At 53.0% G+C, this 21,225-nt stretch overlaps 3 protein-coding genes and 1 long non-coding RNA gene across 7 annotated transcripts; 1 reads left to right on the forward strand and 3 right to left on the reverse strand.

Annotated features, from left to right (window-relative positions):
* Positions 1–2,377: 2,377 nt before the first annotated feature.
* On the reverse strand, positions 2,378–4,733 carry LOC139604782 (retinol dehydrogenase 16-like). The gene is made up of 4 exons (XM_071456015.1): positions 3,927–4,733; positions 3,358–3,616; positions 2,673–2,836; positions 2,378–2,598 (listed from the first exon to the last, which is right to left on the reverse strand). Exons 1-4 carry the CDS (start codon positions 4,243–4,245, stop codon positions 2,378–2,380), a joined length of 963 nt encoding a protein of 320 aa, XP_071312116.1. The 5' UTR covers positions 4,246–4,733.
* A 118-nt stretch (positions 4,734–4,851) lies between these two features.
* On the reverse strand, positions 4,852–7,288 carry LOC139604781 (retinol dehydrogenase 16-like). Its single transcript, XM_071456014.1, has 4 exons — positions 6,803–7,288; positions 6,223–6,481; positions 5,395–5,558; positions 4,852–5,243 (listed from the first exon to the last, which is right to left on the reverse strand). The coding sequence occupies exons 1-4, from the start codon at positions 7,116–7,118 to the stop codon at positions 5,026–5,028; spliced, it is 957 nt and encodes a 318-aa protein (XP_071312115.1). The 5' UTR covers positions 7,119–7,288; the 3' UTR covers positions 4,852–5,025.
* A 393-nt stretch (positions 7,289–7,681) lies between these two features.
* Positions 7,682–20,936, forward strand: PRIM1 (DNA primase subunit 1). Of its 4 annotated transcripts, XM_071456012.1 has the most exons (12): positions 7,682–8,489; positions 9,207–9,361; positions 9,438–9,544; positions 9,624–9,697; positions 10,849–10,985; positions 11,874–11,932; positions 12,990–13,099; positions 15,511–15,732; positions 16,917–16,986; positions 19,292–19,377; positions 20,038–20,136; positions 20,759–20,936. In XM_071456012.1, the coding sequence occupies exons 1-12, from the start codon at positions 8,387–8,389 to the stop codon at positions 20,776–20,778; spliced, it is 1,242 nt and encodes a 413-aa protein (XP_071312113.1). In that variant the 5' UTR covers positions 7,682–8,386; the 3' UTR covers positions 20,779–20,936. The 4 variants fall into 4 exon arrangements, 3 of the variants coding, with proteins under 3 accessions (XP_071312113.1, XP_071312112.1, XP_071312114.1); XR_011684086.1 differs by lacking the exon at positions 16,917–16,986; XM_071456011.1 differs by lacking the exon at positions 20,759–20,936 and having other exon boundaries at positions 20,038–20,201.
* On the reverse strand, positions 17,471–18,975 carry LOC139604786 (uncharacterized). The gene is made up of 6 exons (XR_011684087.1): positions 18,772–18,975; positions 18,617–18,681; positions 18,504–18,575; positions 18,083–18,461; positions 17,685–17,855; positions 17,471–17,513 (listed from the first exon to the last, which is right to left on the reverse strand). It is a non-coding gene; the product is annotated as an uncharacterized lncRNA (long non-coding RNA).
* Positions 20,937–21,225: the final 289 nt, after the last annotated feature.

Below are 21,225 nucleotides of genomic sequence, written 5' to 3' on the forward strand. Positions count from 1 at the left end.
CCTCTGGCCAGGCAGCAATTAATCACAGAGCCTTGATTGCCCCGCGGCCTGACAGGGGAAGCCCAAGCCTTGCCCCGGCGCTGGGGAAGGGGCTGATAGGGCAGAAAATTTTGCATGGGGCTGCAAGTCCTGCGAAACAATTGCAGGAAATCTCCTTTTTTTCCCAGCGCAGCCAAGACTGCGGGATCAACAATCGGCTCGGAAGGAAGGCTCGGGGAGCGGGGAAGCGCCAGGGCGCTGATAAGGCGGAGCTCACAACAACAAACCCAGCGCCGCTGACCTCGTGTGCAGGTACCAGCCCCGGCAGGAGCGGCTGCCAAACAGGAACTCGGCAGTTTCGGGCGCATTTTGGGTCAGTTGGGGTCGTGGGGGTGGTGAGGGGCTGGGGGGATTTGTCCCATCCGAAAGGGAAGCAATGCTCTGCTGGTTTTATTGAACAGATCAGGCGAGTTTTACACCGAATTCTGGGGCTGAGCAGGGTCTGGGAGCTGTCAAGGATTTTGCAGGAGTTCTGAGCATGGTGGGAACAGCAAGGTTTGGGAGCTGGTTGGATTTCCAAGTTGGGTTGGGACAGGCAGCTTGTAGCTATGATATTTTCTGAAAAATATTTTTTTTTTAGGATTTTTTTCTCCTGAGAAGCCTCAAGAACCAAATGCAAACATTGATTATCTGCTGCTGTGGAATGCAACAGGTGGATCTGGGATTGGTCTCATGTGGATGTTTCTAATTAATGTCCAATCACAGTCCGGCTGTCTCGGACTCTCTGGTCAGTCACAAGATTTTATTATCATTCCATTCCTACTCTATTCCTTCAAGCCTTCAGATGAAAATCCTTTCTTCTATTCTTTTAGTACAGTTTTTATATAATACATTTATTATAAAATAATCAATCAGCCTTTCTGAAACAGACACATTTTACGAAAAATCCTTTCCTTAGGATTTTTTCCTCCTGAGAAGCCTCAAGAACCAAATGTAAACATTTATTATCTGCTGCTGTGGAATGCAACAGGTGCATCTTTGATTGGTCTCATGTGGTTGTTTCCAATTAATGGCAAATCACAGTACGGCTGTCTCGGACTCTCTGTCCGAGCCACAAACTTTTGTTATTCGTTCTTTCTTTTTCTATTCTTAGCCAGCCTTCTGATGAAATCCTTTCTTCTATTCTTTTAGTATAGTTTTAATATAATACATATCATAAAATAATAAATCAAGCTTTTTGAAACACAGAGTCAGATCCTCGTCTCTTCCCTCATCCTCAGACCCCTGTGAACACGAGCACAGCAGCTCAGCCCCTTCTGCCCATCCCTGCCGCAATATTGGGGTGCCCCAAGGCTCTCAGCACCCCAAATGTGCCCCCAGGAGCCCCCAGCCTCATTCAGGGCCTGCAGAGGTGAGCTCCAGGCAGAGGCAGCGCCAGGGATCTGCAATTCCCAAACTCCTTCCCTCCCCTGGCAGCCGTGGTGCTGCCGGAGGGATTTGGGCGCAATTTGGTGTCCCAGGGCAGGTACAGCCAAGGCTGCAGCTCCGGGAGGGTTGGAACGCCACATCCCGGCCCCGAACGCGACCTGCGGGGGCTGCCGGGCACGTTGGATTTTCTAAGCCAAAGAAAACACTTGGGAAAAGCTTCCTCGGCCGGGGAAGCAGCTCGGCGAGGCTGAAGGCGGCCTGTGCAAGGTCCCGGCTCCTCCTCACCCCTCTCGCATCTCGGGGGTCCCGGTCCAGCTTGGGCTCGGGACCACATCCCCTTATCCTTGCCAGAGCTGGGGGGGTTGAGTTGGTGCTGCTCCGGTGCCGCAAGCAAATGCACAACCCCAGAGACCTGCCCCGGAGCTGCTGATCGCTAATCAGCTCTTAATTAGCTCGATGAGTGACGCGGGGATCACCGCCCACGAGCCCAGGGGATGGATGAACACGGCTCTGCCTTTCCCAGCCCGTTTATCCCGGGATGTGCCGTGCCCAGGGGATGGATAAACACGGCTCTGCCTTTCCCAGCCCCTTTATCCCGGGATATGCTCAGGGCATGGATGAACAGAGCTCTGCCTTTCCCAGCCCGTTTATCCCGGGATATGCCCAGGGGATGGATGAACACGGCTCTGCCTTTCCCAGCCCGTTTATCCCGGGTCATGCCGTGCCCAGGGGATGGATGAACACGGCTCTGCCTTTCCCGGCTCGGTCCCTGCAGCCGAGCCGGGATATCCCGGGTTATGCAGCTGCTCTGGGCACAGACAGAGACCGGGATTCTCCCACGGGACCCCTCGGTGGTCACCGGCACCGTGGCCAAGTGACCATGGGACACCTCCAGCATTGCACCGCCTTTATTGAGCACCTCCCCGAGGCGCTGAGACACCCACGGGCCATGTCCCCGCTCTGGTGGCCCTCAGGGGACGCCGCTGGCCGGGATGGGCAGGAAGAAGCCGATGATGGTGTCGGACAGCCAGGCCGGGCAGTAGCTGAGGGGCAGGAAGATGAGCCGGGCATCCCAGCCGGCGGCGTAGCGGCTGCGGGGACAGCGGGACAGCAGCGCGTGTGTCATGGCATCGGTGACATGCGACAGGCGGGAGCTGCTCAGGCGGTGCAGCAGCGCGGTGCTCTTGGCATCTGGGTGGGCACAAGGGGCTCAGAGGGATGGAGGTGGGATCGGGGGTGGCGGTGCGATGTGGGGATGGACTCACATTTGTCCACGTAGTGGCGGCCGTAGGCTGCCTGGGTTTCCGCAGGGAGACGCTCCCAGAGGCGAAGGAAGCCCTTCACCAGCGGGACGGGGTCGATCATGCCCGTCTGGAAGCCTCCAGGCTCGATGATGGAGACCTGCACCCCGAAGGGACGCAGCTCCCGCCTGCCCGAGGTGGGGGCGTCAGCGGGAGCTGCTGCCCCGAGGGGCGCAGAGATCGGGGGGAGTTTGTGGCACCCCCCAGGCGTTCTGGCATGGGCACAGGGGAACCCCGTCCTTGCTCCAGGGACCCTCTTGGATCCTGAGACATCCCTGGACCCCCCTGGATCCCGGGATTCTAGAATCCCCCTGAACCTCAGTGCTTCAGGACCACCCCAGACCATGGAGCATTCCCAGATCCTGAGACCTCCCCAAATCTCAGTGCCCCAGGACCCCTCTGGACACCAGAACCCCGGGCCCAGGGGCACCCCGGGACCTCCTGGACTGGTCCATCCGGATCTCCTTGAAACCCTTCCCTTGCTTGCACACCCACGGCTCCAGCCCTGCCCACGCTCCCAACCCGCTTGTGGTCAGCGTTTCACAACCTCTCTGGGGAAAATGCAAACGGGAGTAAACAGACAAATAAAACCCCGCCCGAGGACAGCGGGGAGAGCACGGGAGAGCTCCGGGGGCTGCCAGAACCGTACCTGAGGCTGTCAGAAAAGGCTTCCACGCCGTGCTTGGAGATGCAGTAGCCTCCACCGAAACAGGACACGCGGCCCATCACGCTGGCCACGTTGACCACGCGGCCCCGCGCCCGCCGCACCAGCGGCAGGAGGCTCAGAGTCACCTCCACCAGCCCCACCAGGTTGACGTTCAGCACCTTGACAAAGTCCTCCTTGCTCAGCCACTCGTTTGGGGCGGTGGGGATGGCGATGCCTGCGTTGTTCACCAGCCCCCAGAGCCCTGCGGAGGGGATGGGATGAGCTGAGGCTGTCCCAAAGGGCACAGCCCAGTGCCAGTTGAGTGGGCAAGGTGGCAGGAGAGCTGTTGGGGCAATCAGCTCTTAATTAGCGGATTTTCAGGGAGAAAAGGCTGAAAGCTGAACTCTCTGCCCGGGCAGCGCTCCTGCAGGAGCTGATGGCAGGTGGATGTCGCCAGAGAAGCGACAGGCATGAATTCCAGAGCCGTCATTGCCCCGCAGCCTGGCAGGGGAAGCCAGAGGGGACACCAGGGTGACACCAGGGTGACAGCAGGGCTATCGAGCCCTGTTTACCTTGATCCCCCACACGCTCGCGGACCCAGGCGGTGGCATCGGCGATGCTCTTGCTGCAGGTGACATCCAGCAGGACGGTCTGCAGGCGCTCGGAGGTGACGGCCCGCAGCTGCGCGGCCCCGCTGGCCGTCAGGCAGGCGGCCAGCACCCGCAGCCCCCGCGCGTCCAGCTGCCGAGCCAGCAGCTCCCCGAAGCCGCTGTCGCATCCCGTGATCAGCACGTGCTTCTCCGAGAGCCGCGGCACCGTCTGCCGCTCCCGGTGCCAGCGGCGCAGCAGGAGCAGCCCCAGCAGCGCGGCCACCACCGCGTACGGCCACATCCTCGGCGGTGGCACCGCTCGGGGCCAGCCCCTGCTCCAGCCGCATTTGTAGGGCCGGGATTGCGGCAGCTCCCGGCCCGGGGTGAGGTTTGCGCTCCTGATTTGTAGCTTTGGTAATTCCCGGCTTTGCCTCGCAACACTTTTGGCTGTGCCTGGGGCTCTGCTCTGCCCCAAGGTGGATCCCAAGGCCCCACGGTGCTGGATTTGGTGGAACCTTCCAGACACCACCAGCAGCACCAACCCCTGGATCTTTCCCTCTCTCCCAGCGTTGGTGGGCAACAGTGTCCCCAAATGTGGTGATGGAGCAGGACAGTGTCCCCCAGTCAGCTCTGCAGGAGGACGAGGAGGAGGAGGAAGCAGAGCAGGAGGATTCTGTAAGAAGCTGCCCAGTTTTGTGCTTAGAAGGAAATCTGCTCAGGTTTGTGGAACGAGTTTCTCTCAGACTGGAACAAGTCTGGCATGTGCCAATACCTGAGGGGCCAGCCTGGGCAAGTCCCCTGGCAACTTGTCCAGGGCTGGATCCTGAATGCAGCAGGTGCTCAAAGGAAGAGCCGGAGCCTCCAGGCACAGCCTCAGCGCCACAGCCCGAGTGACACCACGCTCAGCCAGGAGGGGACAGGGCAAAATTTATTCAGGACAAACTCATCTGTGAGCAGGGCCCAGAGGGTCAGACATAAATGCAGTTACAAACTCAGTGTGGCCTTGCCTGCAGGCAGTTCCGGATCCAGCTGTGTGTTACTGGATCTCCCTCTGATCCCGGCTGCCAGCTGCAAGCCCACCTCAGGCTTTGCCAACAGATTTGGGGTAGAACATGGTGAACAGGGCGTCGCTGAGGGCTGAGGGCAGGTAGCTGAGGGGCAGGTAGAGCAGCTTGGCGTCCCAGCCGGCCGAGTAGCGGCTCCGGGGGTGCAGGCTGGTCAGAGCGTGCTCCATGCAGTTGGTGACCAGCGACAGGTTGGAGTTGTAGCCCTTCTGCAGCACCTTGAGCGTGGAAACAACTGCAGAGGCAGAAAACACCACTGAGATCCTGGAGCTGGGCAGAGCCAAGGGGCTCCAGGGGGTTTTGGGGCAGTGGGACCCCCATGGGACCCCATGGGCCTTGAGTCAGGAGACAAAGAGAATCACTCAGCCTTTGGGGGAGCTACTTACAGTCCCTCAAGTAGCTCTCCCCATAACTCTCTTTGATCTCTGCAGGAAGCTTCTCCCAGCTGGCACAGAAATTCTTCTCCAGGTTCTCAAGGTTGGTGATCATGGTTTTGAAGTAGCCTGGCTCGATCACACAGACCTTCACCCCAAAGTTTTGCATCTCGAGCCTGGAAGGGATTGAGCCCCGTGGGACATGGGAGCAGCACCCGAGGGTGCCAGTGCCAGCATCTCCCATAGCATGGAGCCTCTGGAGTGCCAGAGGCGTGGAGCAGAGCCTGACCATGCCAGTGGACGTTGTGCCAGCCTGGCACACGGCTGAGATGGTGCTTCAGTAAACATTTGGCTCAGCTGGTGGGAACGTGGGTTGGGAACCAAGCAAACAAACATTTGCCACATCTGGATGGGTTGGGAGCAAAGCAAAGCTCAGGGGAGCATGGCCAGTGTCCACAGGGGAGGCTCCATGCCCACATCTCCCATGGGATGAACCTCATGCCAGAGGCATGGAGCAGACCCTGACCACGCCAGTGGATCTTGTGCCAGCCTGGCACATGGCTGAGATGGTGAGCCAGCAAATGTTTGCCACATCTGGATATGCAGGGAACAAAGCAAAGCTCGGGGCAGCAGGGCCATGTCCAGCAGGGTCTTGGACAGGGCCAATGTCCACAGGAGAGGCTCCATGCCAGCACAGGAGCTGCTCACTTCAGCAGAAGATATGAGACCGACCTGTGCTCAGTCACGGCTGTGCGAGGATTAGAGCTGACAGCTGTGCCAGACAAAGTCCAGAAAAACAAGTTGGGGAACCATGATGGAGAGCTGTTGTTCCAGACTTACCTGAGGCTGTCAGAAAAGGCTTCCACGCCGTACTTGGACATGCAGTAGCCTCCACCAAAGAAGGACACGCGGCCCATCACGCTGGCCACGTTGACCACGCGGCCCCGCGCCCGCCGCACCAGCGGCAGGAGGCTCAGAGTCACCTCCACCAGCCCCACCAGGTTGACATTCAGCACCTTGACAAAGTCCTCCTTGCTCAGCCACTCGTTTGGGGCGGTGGGGATGGCGATGCCTGCGTTGTTCACCAGCCCCCAGAGCCCTGCGGAGGGGATGGGATGAGCTGAGGCTGTCCCAAAGGGCACAGCCCAGTGCCAGTTGAGTGGGCAAGGTGGCAGGAGAGCTGTTGGGGCAATCAGCTCCTAATTAGCGGATTTTCAGGGAGAAAAGGCTGAAAGCTGAACTCTCAGCCCGGGCAGCGCTCCTGCAGGAGCTGATGGCAGGTGGATGTCGCCAGAGAAGCGACAGGCATGAATTCCAGAGCCGTCATTACCCCGCAGCCTGGCAGGGGAAGCCAGAGGGGACACCAGGGTGACACCAGGGTGACACCAGGGTGACACCGGGGCTATCGAGCCCTGTTTACCTTGATCCCCCACACGCTCGCGGACCCAGGCGGTGGCATCGGCGATGCTCTTGCTGCAGGTGACATCCAGCAGGACGGTCTGCAGGCGCTCGGAGGTGACGGCCCGCAGCTGCGCGGCCCCGCTGGCCGTCAGGCAGGCGGCCAGCACCCGCAGCCCCCGCGCGTCCAGCTGCCGAGCCAGCAGCTCCCCGAAGCCGCTGTCGCATCCCGTGATCAGCACGTGCTTCTCCGAGAGCCGCGGCACCGTCTGCCGCTCCCGGTGCCAGCGGCGCAGCAGGAGCAGCCCCAGCAGCGCGGCCACCACGTACAGCCACATCTTCAGCAGCGGCACCGGCACCGCTACCGGGATGGGGAGAAGGACGCGACCGGGAGAGCTTTGTCCTGACCTTGGCCTTTCCCTCTGGGCGCTGTTAATAATTAATTTGCGGATTCCGGGGCAGATCGCGGAGATACAGCTGGGCCTCCGGACGCTACCAGGATCCGGGAGCGGCTCCGCCCCGTCCTCTCTCGGAGCTCGTCCCGCTGCTGCCGCCTGGAGCCCGCCGGGCTGCGGGCGGTGTCCCGGGATGTGTCCCGGGGCTTCGCTCTTGCGGGGAATCGTTAACGGGAGCGCGGCAGCGCCCGCGCGTTACCGCATCGCTGCGCTGCCCTCCCGGGAAACCCCCGGACCCCGGGACCATCCCGGAGCACGGAACAGCCCCGGGAGCCCTCCGGATCACGGGACTGCCCCGGGACCCTCGCAGATCCTGGGACTACCCCGAAAGCCGGGACCAGCCTGGACCTCAGCACCCGCGGGTCTACCGGACCCCGGGACAGCCCAGGACCGCGCGTCCAGGGACCCACCGGGACCCCGGGACCACCCCGGAGCACGGAACATCCCCGCGCCCCCCCCGCACCGGGAGCCCTCCGGATCACGGAACAATCCCGGGACCCTCGCAGATCCTGGGTTCACCCCGAAATCCGGGATCCCCCCGGAGCTCAGCATCCCCGGGTCTACCGGACCCCGGGACAACCCAGGACCGCGCGTCCGGGGACCCCGGGACCATCCCGGACAGCCCCTCCTGGGACCCCCTTGGACCCCGGGACACCCCTGGCCCCCCACGACCCCGGATTTCTCCGGACACCGGGACACCCCCGGACACCGGGATACCCCCGGACACCGGGACACCCCCAGACACCGGGACACCCCCGGACACCGGGACATCCCGGGACCACCGCGCTCCCAGACCCACCCGCCCCGGGGCATTGCGGGACCCCAAAATCCCCCCTAAACTCAGCCCCCCCGGCTCCCACCCGCCTCGGGACCCCCTCGCATCCCGGGATATCCCCGCACCTCTGCACCCCACGACCCTCCCGGTCCCGGGACCCCCCAGACCCCACGACCCCAGACCCCTGGACCCCGCAGACCCCGGGGCATCCCCTCCCGTCCATCCCGGGCCCTCCCCGGTGCTTTGCTCTCCTCCCACTCCCCCCGAGCCGCGCACTCCCGGTTCCCGGTGCCCCCCGGGGCCGGACTACAACTCCCGGCATCCCCCGGGCCTGGCGCCGCCGTTTCCCGCCGCCTCCCGGCGCTCCGTTCCCGCCATGGCGGGCTTCGATCCGGCGGCGCTGCCCGAGCTGCTCCCGGTCTACTACCGGCGGCTCTTCCCGCACGGCCCCTACGGCCGCTGGCTCAGCTACGGCGGCGGTGAGCGGGGCGGGGAACCGGTACCGGGCAGGGGGCTCCACCGGGGACCGTGATACCGGGCACGGGGCACCGATACCGGGCAGGGGGTTCTACCGGGGACCGTGATACCGGGCAAGGGAACCGGTACTGGGCAGGGGGCTCCACCGGGGACCGTGATACCGGACGGGGAGCATCGATAACGGGCGAGGGGCGCCGATAGAGGGGGAGAGGCATCGATACCGGGCTGGGAGAATCGATACCGGGCGGAGGGCACCGATACCGGGCAGGGGGTTCTACCGGGGACCGTGATACCGGGCAGGGGGCGTCGATACGGGGCGGGGGCTTCACCGGAGATCGTGGTACCGGGCAGGGGGCTCCACCGGGGACCGTGATACCGGGCTGGGAGAATCGATACCGGGCGTTGGGCACCGATACCAGGTTGGGGGAATCGATACCGAGCGGAGGCATCGATACCGGCTGGGGTCATCGATACAGGGGGAGAGGCACCAGAACCGGGTGGGGGGCACCGATACCGGGTGGGGGGCACCGATCCCGGGTGGGGGGCACCGATACCGGACGGCAGCACCGCGATGCCGGATCCCAGCGCACCTCGGGGTGCCGGGACGGGCGGTGCGTGGATGCACTGACCGGGACACCGGGAGGAGCAGGGAAAGGGGGGTTTGGGGGTGACTGTAAGGGGGGATTTGGGATAGCCTTGACCCCTCTCGGTCCCTGCAGTGAAGAACTACTTCCAGCTGCGGGAATTCTCCTTCACCCTGCGAGACGATGTCTACCTGCGCTTCCAGTCCTTCAGCAGCCCCCAGGAACTGGAGCGGGAACTGCAGAAGATCAACCCCTACAAAATCGACATCGGGGCCGTCTATTCCCACCGGGTGAGTCCCGGCCACCGTGCTGGGGGGGTCTGCAGGGGTCTCTGGCCACGCTGAGCCCATCCCGTCCTTCCTGCAGCCCAACCAGCACAACACGGTGCACCTGGGAGCCTTCCAGCCGCAGGAGAAGGAGCTGGTGTTTGACATTGACATGACGGATTACGATGATGTCAGGACGTGCTGCAGGTTTTTCAGGGGGTTCTGGGGCTGGGAGGGGGTTCAGGGGTGTGGGGTGTCCACCTGAGCCCCCTCATTGTGCCCCCAGCTCGGCTGATATCTGCTCCAAGTGCTGGACGCTGATGACCATCGCCGTCCGCATCATCGACCGCGCGCTCGTGGGTGAGGGCCTTGGGGACACACGGGGCATGTCCAGGTCCCACAGATGCCAGAGAATTCACAGAATTTATAGAATGACCAGTCTGGAAGAGAATTTTAAGGTTATCAAGTCCAACCCAGCCCCAACACTTCAACCAAACCACAGCACTTAGGGCCACGTCCAATTTTTGGTAAATGCATCCAGGGATGGTGACTCCACCGCCTCCTTCTGGGAATTCCCAAAACTCACAGAATTTATAGAATGACCAGTCTGGAAGAGAATTTTAAGGTCATCAAGTCCAACCTAGCCCAAACACCTCAACCAAACCACGGCACTGAGGGCCAGGTCCAATTTTTGGTAAATGCATCCAGGGATGGTGACTCCACCACCTCCTTGTGGGAATTCCCAAAATTCACAGAATTTATAGAATGACCAGTCTGGAAGAGAATTTTAAGGTCATCAAGTCCAACCCAGCCCAAACAACCTCAACCAAACCACAGCACTGAGGGCCACGTCCAATTTTTGTTAAAGGCATCCAGGGATGGTGACTCCACCACCTCCTTCTGGGAATTCCCAAAATTCACAGAATTTATAGAATGACCAGTCTGGAAGAGAATTTTAAGGTCATCAAGTCCAACCCAGCCCAAACAACCTCAACCAAACCACGGCACTGAGGGCCACGTCCAATTTTTGGTAAACGCATTCAGGGATGGTGACTCCACCACCTCCTTCTGGGAATTCCCAAAATTCACAGAATTCACAGAATCATTGGGTTGGAAGAGAACTTTAAGATCACCGAGTCCAACCCAGCCCCAACACCTCAACTAAACCATGGCACCAGTGCCACATCCAGGCTTGTTTTAAACACATCCAGGGATGGGGACTCCACCACCTCCCCAGGCAGAACATTCCAGAACTTTATCACCCTTCCTGTGGAAAAACTTTTTCCTAATATCCAACGTAAATTTCCCTTGGCACAGCTTGAGGCCAAGGTGCTGCCTGGAGAAAGAGCCTGACCCTCTCTGTGGGAAATGCATTTGTAGAAAATTTTTAAAGTTTGATAGAAGTGTGTGAACGCTTTGGGTGGTCACCACAGCCTGTGGCCCCCCCAAAGCCATCTGTGGCCCCCAAAACCCATCTCTGTGTCCCCCAAACCCCATGTGTGCCCCCACAGAGGACCTGGGCGTGCGGCACCGCCTGTGGGTGTACTCTGGCAGGAGGGGTGTGCACTGCTGGGTGTGCGACGACAACGTCAGGAAATGGTCCCCAGCCCTGAGGGCAGCTGCTGTCGAGTACCTGAGCCTGGTCAAGGTGGGTTTGGGCACTCCCTGAGCCTGGTCAAGGTGGGTTTGGGTACCCCTGAGCCTGGTCAAGGTGGGTTTGGGAACCCTCTAAGCCTGGTCAAGGTGGGTTTGGGTACCCCTGAGCCTGGTCAAGGTGGGTTTGGGCACCCCTGAGCATGGTGAGGGTGGGTTTGGGCACTCCCTGAGCCTGGTCAAGGTGGGTTTGGGCACCCCCTGAGCCTGGTCAAGGTGGGTTTGGGTACCCCTGAACCTGGTGAAAGTGGGTTTGGGCACCCCCTGAGCCTGGTGAGGGTGGGTTTGGGGGGTTTGGGTACCCCCTAATCCTGCTGAAGATGGGTTTGGGTACACTTGAGCCTGGTGAAGGTGGGTGCCAGCGGGACCAGGAACCCCCTGCCCACTTCTGAGCCTGTGGAAGGTGGGTTTGGGTACACCTGAGCCTGGTGAAGATGGGTTTGGGTACCTCCTGATCCTGGTCAAGGTGGGTTTGGAGGGGTTTGGGTACACCTGAGCCTGGTGAAGATGTGTTTGTGGTGGTTTGGGTACCCCTGACCCTGGTGAAAATGGGTTTTGGGGGGTTTGGGCACCCTGCCCCTGGAGCAGGGGGGTTTTGCGGGGGTTTGGGCACCCCTGATCTTGGTGAAAATGGGTTTATGGGGGTTTGGGCACCCTGCCCCTGGAGCAGGTGGGTTTTGGGGGGTTTGGGCACCCCTGCCCCTGGAGCAGGTGGGTTTTGGGGGGTTTGGGCACCCCTGCCCCTGGTGACAGTGGGTTTTGGGGGGTTTGGGCACTCTGCCCCTGGAGCAGGTGGGTTTTGGGGGGTTTGGGCACCCTGCCCCTGCAGCAGGAGGGTTTGGGGTGCCCAGGCCCCCCAGCCTGACCCCCCTGTATCCCCCAGGGTGGTGCAGACACGGTGAAGAAGGTGAGCCTCTCCCAGCCCATGCATCCCTTCATCAGGTGAGTGAGGATTTGTCAGATTAAACCTTTTTTGAACCCAAACACGGGACAAGTGAGAGGCATTTGAAAAGTTTTTATTCTAAAAAGTAAAAGTTTTTATACTGAAAACTATTCTAAAAATTTTGGTTTAATTCTTACTATTTTTTTCTTTTAATTATTGTTAATATTAATTTTATATAAATTATATATATATATTATAAATAGAAAAATATATATTTTTAAAGTAATATATTTTATATATCATATATAATGTATATATTATTTTATCAATGTACTTAATATATATTACATACACTAATATAACAATATATACATTGTATAATATATAATGTATATATTGTTATTTTAATAGATGTTATATATTAATAGATAGTATTATATGTTCTCTACATTAATATATTAATGTTTATTATTATCTATTATATACATACACTATAATATATATAATTATATATGATTATATATAATTATATATATTATAATGTGTCTATATAATAGATAATAGTAAACATGAATATATTTCATTATGTATATTATATATTATGCCTTAACTATATATTATATATAATGTATATAATGATATGTATAAAATATATCTTTTATATATATAAAATTAAAATATATATAAATATATAAAGTAAATATAAGAATGAAATGATAAATATATAAAAATAAAGATGAAATATGTAATTATAATATATAATATAGTATTCTATTACATTATATTATATTATACTACATTATATTATACTACATTATATTATATTATACTACATTATATTATATTACATTATATTATATTTTATTTTATTATATTATATTATATTATATTATATTATATTATATTATACATAAGGAAAAAATATAAAAATAAATATATAAACACAAGTTATACATACTAAAAATATATATTTATAACACCAGCATGAACGACACCATCTCTATTATCTCCCCCTTTGACAAAAGACTTAAAAATAGAAGAAAACTTTTTGCAAAGCCTCTCACTTGGCCCATATTTGTGCCCAAAAAGTCCCTTTTTGCACTGATGTGTCCCCAGGCGCTCAGTGGCCGTGGTGCAGGAATACTTTGAGCAGCACGCGCTGCTGGGCCAGGACATCCTGGGCAGCCCCGAGAGGTGGGACAAGGTGCTGGCCCTGCTCCCCGAGGGTATCCTTCCAGGTGGGGTTAAAATTGAAATACGGGGTTAAAATGTGGGGTTAAAGTTGAAATATGGCGTTAAAATATGGGGTTAAAACGTGGGGTTAAAGTTGAAATATGGGGTTAAACTATGAGGGTACAATGTGGGGTTAAGGTTGAAATATGGGGTTAAAATATGGGGTTAAAATTGAAATGTGGGGTTAAAATATGGGGTTATAGTTGAAATATCGGGTTAAAATATGAGGTTAAAATGTGGGGTTAAAATTGAAATGTGGGGTTGAAATATGGGGTTAAAATTGAAATATGGGATTGAAATATGGGGATGAAATATGGGGTTAAAATATGGGGTTAAAGTTGAAATACTGGGTTAAAATATGAGGTTAAAATTAAAATATGGGGTTGAAATATGGGGTTAAAATTAAAATATGGGGTGAAAGCATGGGGTTAAAATTAAAACATGAGGTTATAAATGTCCTTCCTGCCCAGGACATCCTGGGCAGCCCCAAGAGGTGGGACAAGGTGCTGGCCCTGCTCCCCGAGGGTATCCTTCCAGGTGGGGTTAAAATGTGGGGTTAAAATTGAAATACGGGGTTAAAATTGAAATATGGGGTTAAAGTTGAAATATGGGGTTAAAATGTGGGGTTAAAGTTGAAATACGGGGTTAAAATATGGGAAAATATGGGGTTAAAATTGAAATACGGGGTTAAAATGTGGGGTTAAAATTGAAATACGGGGTTAAAATGTGGGGTTAAAGTTGAAATATGGGGTTAAAATGCGGGGTTAAAATGTGGGGTTAAAGTTGAAATATAGGGTTAAAATGTGAGGTTAAAATTGAAATATGGGGTTAAAATATGGGGTTAAAGTTGAAATACGGGGTTAAAATATGGGGTTAAAGTTGAAATATGGGGTTAAAATGTGGGGTTAAAATGTGGGGTTAAAGTTGAAATACGGGGTTAGAATGTGAGGTTAAAATTAAAATATGGGGTTAAAATTGAAATATGGGGTTAAAATGTGGGGTTAAAGTTGAAATACAGGGTTAAAATATGAGGTTAAAATTAAAATATGGGGTTACAATGTGGGGTTAAAGTTGAAATATGGGGTTAAAATGTGGGGTTTAAGTCAAAATACTGGGTTAAAATAGGGAGTTAAAGCATGGGGTTAAATTATGCAGTTAAAATATGGGGTTAAAATTAAAATATGGGATTAAAACTTGGGGTTAAGATGGGGTTGAAGCATGGGGTTAAAATGGGGTCCTGGAAGGGTAGGTGGGGTCCTGGAAAGGGTAAAAGAGATCCTGGAAGGGTAAATGGGGTCCTGGAAGGGTAAATGGGACTCTGGAAAGGGTAAAACGGATAGGGTGGATGTGCTGGAAGGGTAAACGTGCTCCTAGAAGGATAAGTGGGGTCCTGGAAGGGTAAATGCAGTCCTAGAAGGGTAAATGGGGTCCTGGAAAGGGTAAAACAGGTCCTGGAAGGGTAAATGTGCTTCTAGAAGGGTAAATGGCATCCTGGAGGGGCTAAATGGGGTCCTGGAAGAGTAAATGGCATCTTGAGGGGTAAATGGGGTCCTGGAAAGGTAAATGTGATCCTAGAAGAGTAAATGTGATCCTGGAAGGGTAAATGTGGTCTTAGAAGGGTAAATAGGACTCTGGAAAGTGTAAAACGGATCCTGGAAGGGTAAATGGGGTCCTGGAAAGGGTAAAACAGATCCTGGAAAGGGTAAATGCAGTCCTGGAAGGGTAAATGCAGTCCTGGAAGGGTAAATGTGATCCTGGAAAGGGTAAAAGAGATCCTGGAAGGGTAAACGTGATCCTGAAAGGGTACATGTCATCCTGGAAAGGGTAAAAGAGATCCTGGAAAGGGTAAAAGAGATCCTGGAAGGGTAAACGTGATCCTGAAAGGGTACATGTCATCCTGGAAAGGGTAAAAGAGATCCTGGAAGGGTAAACGTGATCCTGGAAGGGTAAATGTGGTCCTAGAAGGGTCAATGCAGTCCTGGAAGGGTCAATGCGGTCCTGGAAGGGTAAATGCGGTCCTGGAAGGGTAAATGTGATCCTGGAAGGGTGAATGGGGTCCTGGAAAGGGTAAAAGAGATCCTGGAAGGGTAAATGGGGTCCGCGAAGGGTAAATGCGATCCTGGAAGGGTAAATGCGGTCGTGGAAGGGTGAATGGGGTCCTGGCAGGGTAAATGCGGTCCTGGAAGGGTAAATGGGGTCCTGGAAGGGTAAACGTGCTCCTGGAAGGGTGAATGGGGTCCTGGAAGGGTCAATGCGGTCCTGGAAGGGTCAATGCGGTCCTGGAAGGGTAAATGCGGTCCTGGAAGGGTAAATGGGGTCCTGGAAGGGTCAGTGCGGTCGTGGAAGGGTAAACGCGGTCCTGGAAGGGTCAATGGCACGGTGGCTGAGCCTTGACGGCCCTCAGAGCTGCGGGAGCCGCTGCAGGCGGAGTTCCCCCGCAGGAAGGACTCGGTGCAGCGCTGGGAGCTGCTGCGGGCCCGCGCCGAGCGGGAGCGGGAGCGGGGCCGGGCCGGGCACCCCGAGTGGGAGGTGATGCTGCAGCTCTGCTTCCCCCGCCTGGACTGCAACGTCAGCAAAGGGCTCGGCCACCTGCTCAAGAGCCCCTTCAGCGTGCACCCCAAAACAGGTGGGCATGGGGGGAAGTGGGGTTGGAGGGTGGGGGAAAGGGAGATGGAAATGGGAAAGAGTTTTAGAAATGGCTTCGTAAGTAAGAGTGGATAGGTGTAAAAAAATGGCTTTATAAATAAGACAGGATGATTAAGGGGCTGTAATTATGATGTGGTGGAGTGAAGGAATAGTGGAATAACTGTTGTTGTAAATTGTAATTATTATTAGAATTATTATTAGAATTATTATTATAAGTTAGTTTGTTATTTTATATTATACTATATATAATAGATATAATTATATATGTATTTTGGTATATAAAATATATAAAATTTATGATAAATCTATATATAATTAATTTTTAATGTAGAAATTATTTTAAATTGATACATTAAAAATGAATTTTTATATAATTTATATAAATTTATATATAATATTTTAATTTATAATTTATTTTAAATTTATAGAGATTTTATTATGAATTTATATGTAATTTATTTTTAATGTATAAATTATTTTAAATTGATACATTAAAAATACATTTATATATAATTTATATAAATTTCTATAAATTTATATAAAATATTTTAATTTATAATTTATTTTAAATTTATATAGATTTTATTATGAATTTATATGTAATTTATTTAAAATATATAATTTCTTTAAGATGTATATAATTTTAATTTAAATTTATATATAAATTCTTTTAAATATATAATTCATTTTAAATTTATAGAAAATTTTTGTATGTATAATATGTATTTTAAATATAGATATATAGCAATCTATATTAATATTATATATTCTATAATGCTTTAAATTATATATTAAAATAGACATAAAATATATATATATTTTATATAGAATAATATATATTAGGTGGATAATTTAGATATAAATTATAAATTATATATTACATATAATAAATTAAACTATTTAATACTATACCAATATGAATATCCTTATTTATTATATTAATGCTATATGATAATTATTATAAATTACTATAGATCATTATTCTGATTATTATAATTATTTTTTTATTAATTGCATTTATTATTGTAATTATACATCATAACAGCTGTATTATCCCACCCTTCACATAAAACTAAAACCAAAACACAACTTTTTAAAACACCTCTCAGTTACCCCATGTCCAAGCCCAAAAAACCCTAAACCCACAACCCCGCTGTGTCTCAGGGCGCATTTCAGTCCCTCTGGACCTGCAGAAGTTGGATGAGTTTGATCCATTCTCCGTCCCCACCATCACGTACGTCACTGGGAGCACTGGGGGGTCCTGGTGCTGCCAGAGCGCCCCAGAACCCAAAACCCTAAACCTAAACTGAAACCCAAACCCTAAACCTAACCCTAAACCTAAACTGAATCCCAAACCCTAAACCTAACCCTAAACCTAAACTGAATCCCAAACCCTAACCCTAACCCAAACCCAAACCCTAAACTGAAACCCAAACCCAAACCCAAACCCTAACCCTAACCCATCACGTACGTCACTGGGAGCACTGCGGGGACTTGGTGCTGCCAGAGCCCCCCAGAACCCAAAACCCTAAACCTAAACTGTATCCCAAACCCTAAACATAACCCAAACCCTAAACCTAAACTGAAACCCAAACCCAAACCCAAACCCTATCCCATCACGTACGTCACTGGGAGCACTGGGGGGTCCTGGTGTTGCCAGAGCCCCCCAGAACCCAAAACCCTAAACCTAAACTGAATCCCAAACCCTAAACCAAACCCTAAACCTAAACTGAATCCCAAACCCTAACCCTAACCCAAACCCTAAACCTAAACTGAAATCCAAACCCTAAACCTAACCCAAACCCTATCCCATCACGTATGTCACTGGGAGCACTGCGGGGACTTGGTGCTGCCAGAGCCCCCCAGAACCCAAAACCCTAAACCTAAACTGAATCCCAAACCCTAAACATAACCCAAACCCTAAACCTAAACTGAAACCCAAACCCAAACCCAAACCCTATCCCATCACGTACGTCACTGGGAGCACTGGGGGGTCCTGGTGTTGCCAGAGCCCCCCAGAACCCAAAACCCTAAACCTAAACTCAAACCCAAACCCAAACCCAAACCCTAAACCTAAACTGAATCCCAAACCCTAACCCTAAACTGAAACCCAAACCCTAACCCAAACCCTAAACCCTAACTGAATCCCAAACCCTAAACCTAACCCAAACCCTAAACCTAAACTGAAACCCAAACCCTAACCCAAACCCTAACCCTAACCCATCACGTACGTCACTGGGAGCACTGGGGGCTCCTGGTGTTGCCAGAGCCCCCCAGAACCCAAAACCCTAAACCTAAACTGAATCCCAAACCCTAAACATAACCCAAACCCTAAACCTAAACTGAATCCCAAACCCTAACCCAAACCCTAAACCCTTAACATTAAATCTAAACTGAAACCTGACTCTGACCCTGACCCAAAACCTGATCCTAACCCTAAACTGAAACCTGACTCTGACCTTGATCCTGACCCCAACTCTAACCCTGACCCTAATCCTACCCTGACCCTAAACCTTACCCTTATCCCAACCTTAACCCTGACCCTAAACCTTACCCTTATCCTGACCCTGGCCCCAAACCTACCCTGACCTTAACCCTACCCTAAATCTGACCTTAATCCTCACCCTAACCCTGATCCTAAACCATGACCCTAACCCTAACACTGACCCTAAACCAAACTCTAAATCTGACACTGACCCTAAACTTATCCTAAACCGAACATTAACCCTAACCCTAACCTTGACCCTAAACCTGACCCTAACCCTAACCCTAACCCCTAACCTTGACCCTAACCCTGACCTTAACAATGACACTGACCCTGACCTTAAACCTGATCCTAACTCTGACCCTAACCCTACCCTGACCTTAACCCCACCCTAAACCTGACCTGGACCCTAACCCTGACCTTAATCCTACCCTGTCCCTAAACCTGATCCTAATCCTCACCCTAACCCTGACCCTAATCCGACCCTGACCCTGACCCTTATCCTAACCCTGATTCTGACCGTAACCCCTAAACCTGATCCTAATCCTCACCCTAACCCTGCCCCTACTCCTAACGCTGACCCTAAACCTGCCCTGTTTGTCCCATGTCTGTGCCATGTCTGTGCCATGTCTGTGCCATGTTTGTCCGTCTGTCCCGTGTCTGTCCCGTGTCTGTGCCATGTCTGTCCCGTGTCTGTCCCGTGTCTGTCCCATGTCTGTGCCGTGTCTGTGCCATGTCTGTGCTGTGCCTGTCCCATGTCTGTCCCATGTCTGTCCCATGTCTGTCCCATGTCTGTCCCGTGTCTGTCCCATGTCTGTGCCATGTCTGTCCCGTGTCTGTCCCGTGTCTGTCCCATGTCTGTGCCATGTCTGTGCCGTGTCTGTCCCATGTCTGTGCCGTGTCTGTGCCATGTCTGTGCTGTGCCTGTCCCATGTCTGTCCCATGTCTGTGCCATGTCTGTGCCATGTCTGTCCCATGTCTGTGCCATGTCTGTGCCGTGTCTGTCCCGTGTCTGTGCCATGTCTATGCTGTGTCTGTGCCGTGTCTGTGCCAGGTCTCTGTGCCAGGAGCTGGATGCGGCTGGCAGCGATGGCGAGCAGGATGGGGAGGGGGACACTGAGCCCAAACGGCGCATGAGGGGTGAGGGGGGGGGTTTGGGGTCGGGGTTTGGGGTTTGTGCTCAGGGATGGGGTTTGGGATCAGGGTTTGAGGTCAGAGATGGGGTTTGGGTGTCTGTCCCTTCGGATTTGAGGGTCAGGGCTGTGGTTTTGGGGGTCAGGGATGGTGTTTTGGGGGTCATGGGTGTGGTTTGGGGGTCAGGGCTGTGGCTTTGGGGGTTAGGGTCAGGGTTTGAGGGTTAAAGCTGTGGTTTTGGGGTCAAGGTTGGGATTTTGGGGGTCAAAGTTGGGATTTTGAGGGTCATGGCTGTGGTTTTGGGGGTCAAGGTTGGGATTTTGGGGGTCAAGGTTGGGATTTTGAGGGTCGAGGTTGGGATTTTGAGGGTCAAGATTGGGATTTTGAGGGTCAGGGCTGTGGTTTTGGGGGTCAGGGATGGCATTTGGGGATCAAGGTTGGGATTTTGGGGGTCAAGGTTGGGATTTTGGGGGTCAAAGTTGGGATTTTGAGGGTCATGGCTGTGGTTTTGGGGGTCGGGGATGGGGTTTTTTGGGTCCGGGCTGTGGGTTTGGAGCTCAGGGCTGGGGTTTGGAGTTCAGGGCTGGGGTTTTGAGCTCAGGGCTGGGGTTTTGGAGCTCAAGGCTGGAGTTTTGGGGTCCCCTCACCCCCTCCCCACACCTGCAGACTACAGGAGGACCAGCCTGGCCCCGTTTGTGAGGCTCCTGGAGCAGTTCGTGGAGGGGCTGGAGAGCGCTCGGCGGGGAGAGCGCATCCGCCGCAGCGGTGGGACCCCAAAAACCACCCCAAAAACCACCCCAAAAGGGCCCCTCTGCCTCTGAGAACGGCTTTGGGGGGCTCCTGTGGGACGTGGGGGTCGGGCCTGCTGGATTTGGGGATTACTGATTGGATTTGGGGTCTCTGCCTTTGGATTTGGGGTCTGTCCTTCCGGATTTGGGGTCTTTCGTTGAATTTTGGGTGTCTGTCCCTTGGGATTTGGGGTCTGTCCCTTTGGATTTGGAGTCTGTCCCATTTTATTTGGGGGTCTTTCACTGAGTTTTGGGGGCTGCCCCATTGAATTTCGGGGTTTCTCATTGGATTTGGGGTCTGTCCTGTTGGATCTGGGGGCATTTTATTGAATTTTGGGGTCTGTCCCTTTGGATTTAGGGGCATTTTATTGAATTTTGGGACCTGTGCCTTTGGATTTGGAGTCTGTCCCATTTTATTTGGGGGTCTTTCACTGAATTTTGTCTCTCTGGATTTGGGGGTATTTAATTGAATTTTTGGGGTTTGCCCTGTTGGATTTGGGGGTTTCTCATTGGATTTGGGGGCCTGTCCCTTTGGATTTGGGGGGTTTTAATCGAATTTTGGGGTCTGGAAAAACGTTTCAATTTCTCCTTTTTTGCAGATCTCCAAGGAGATTTCTGAGGCCTGGACGCTGCCAGTGTTGTCACTGTCACCTCCCCTGGCCATGGGGGTCCCGTGGAGCAGCCAAACCCCCCAGGCCCCCTGTCCCTGCCCTGTTTTTGTACCTTTTGTACCTTTTTTTTTTACACAAAAACCATTAAATGTTTCTGTCAGCTTTGTGCTGGGGTGTGCTGAGGAGGGTGGGGGTCCCCTCAGTGTGGGGAGGAGCTGGGGGTCCCTTCTCTGCAGTGTGGGGTCACTGCCCCCAGTCCCCTGCCTGGACCCCCTAACCTTGCCCTGAACCCCTGTCCTGACCCTGTCCTGACCCTGTAACTCTGCTCTGACCCCATAACCCTGCCTGGACCCCCTGTCCTGACCCTATAACCCTGTCTTGACCCTGTCCTAAACCTGCCTAGAACCCCTAAACCTGCCCTGACCCTCTAACCCTGTCCTGAGCCCTTAATCCTG

The sequence above is a fragment of the Agelaius tricolor genome, unplaced genomic scaffold, assembly GCF_023055355.1.
Source record: "Agelaius tricolor isolate 1412-34295 unplaced genomic scaffold, bAgeTri1.0.p SCAF_55, whole genome shotgun sequence".
Taxonomy (NCBI): domain Eukaryota; kingdom Metazoa; phylum Chordata; class Aves; order Passeriformes; family Icteridae; genus Agelaius; species Agelaius tricolor.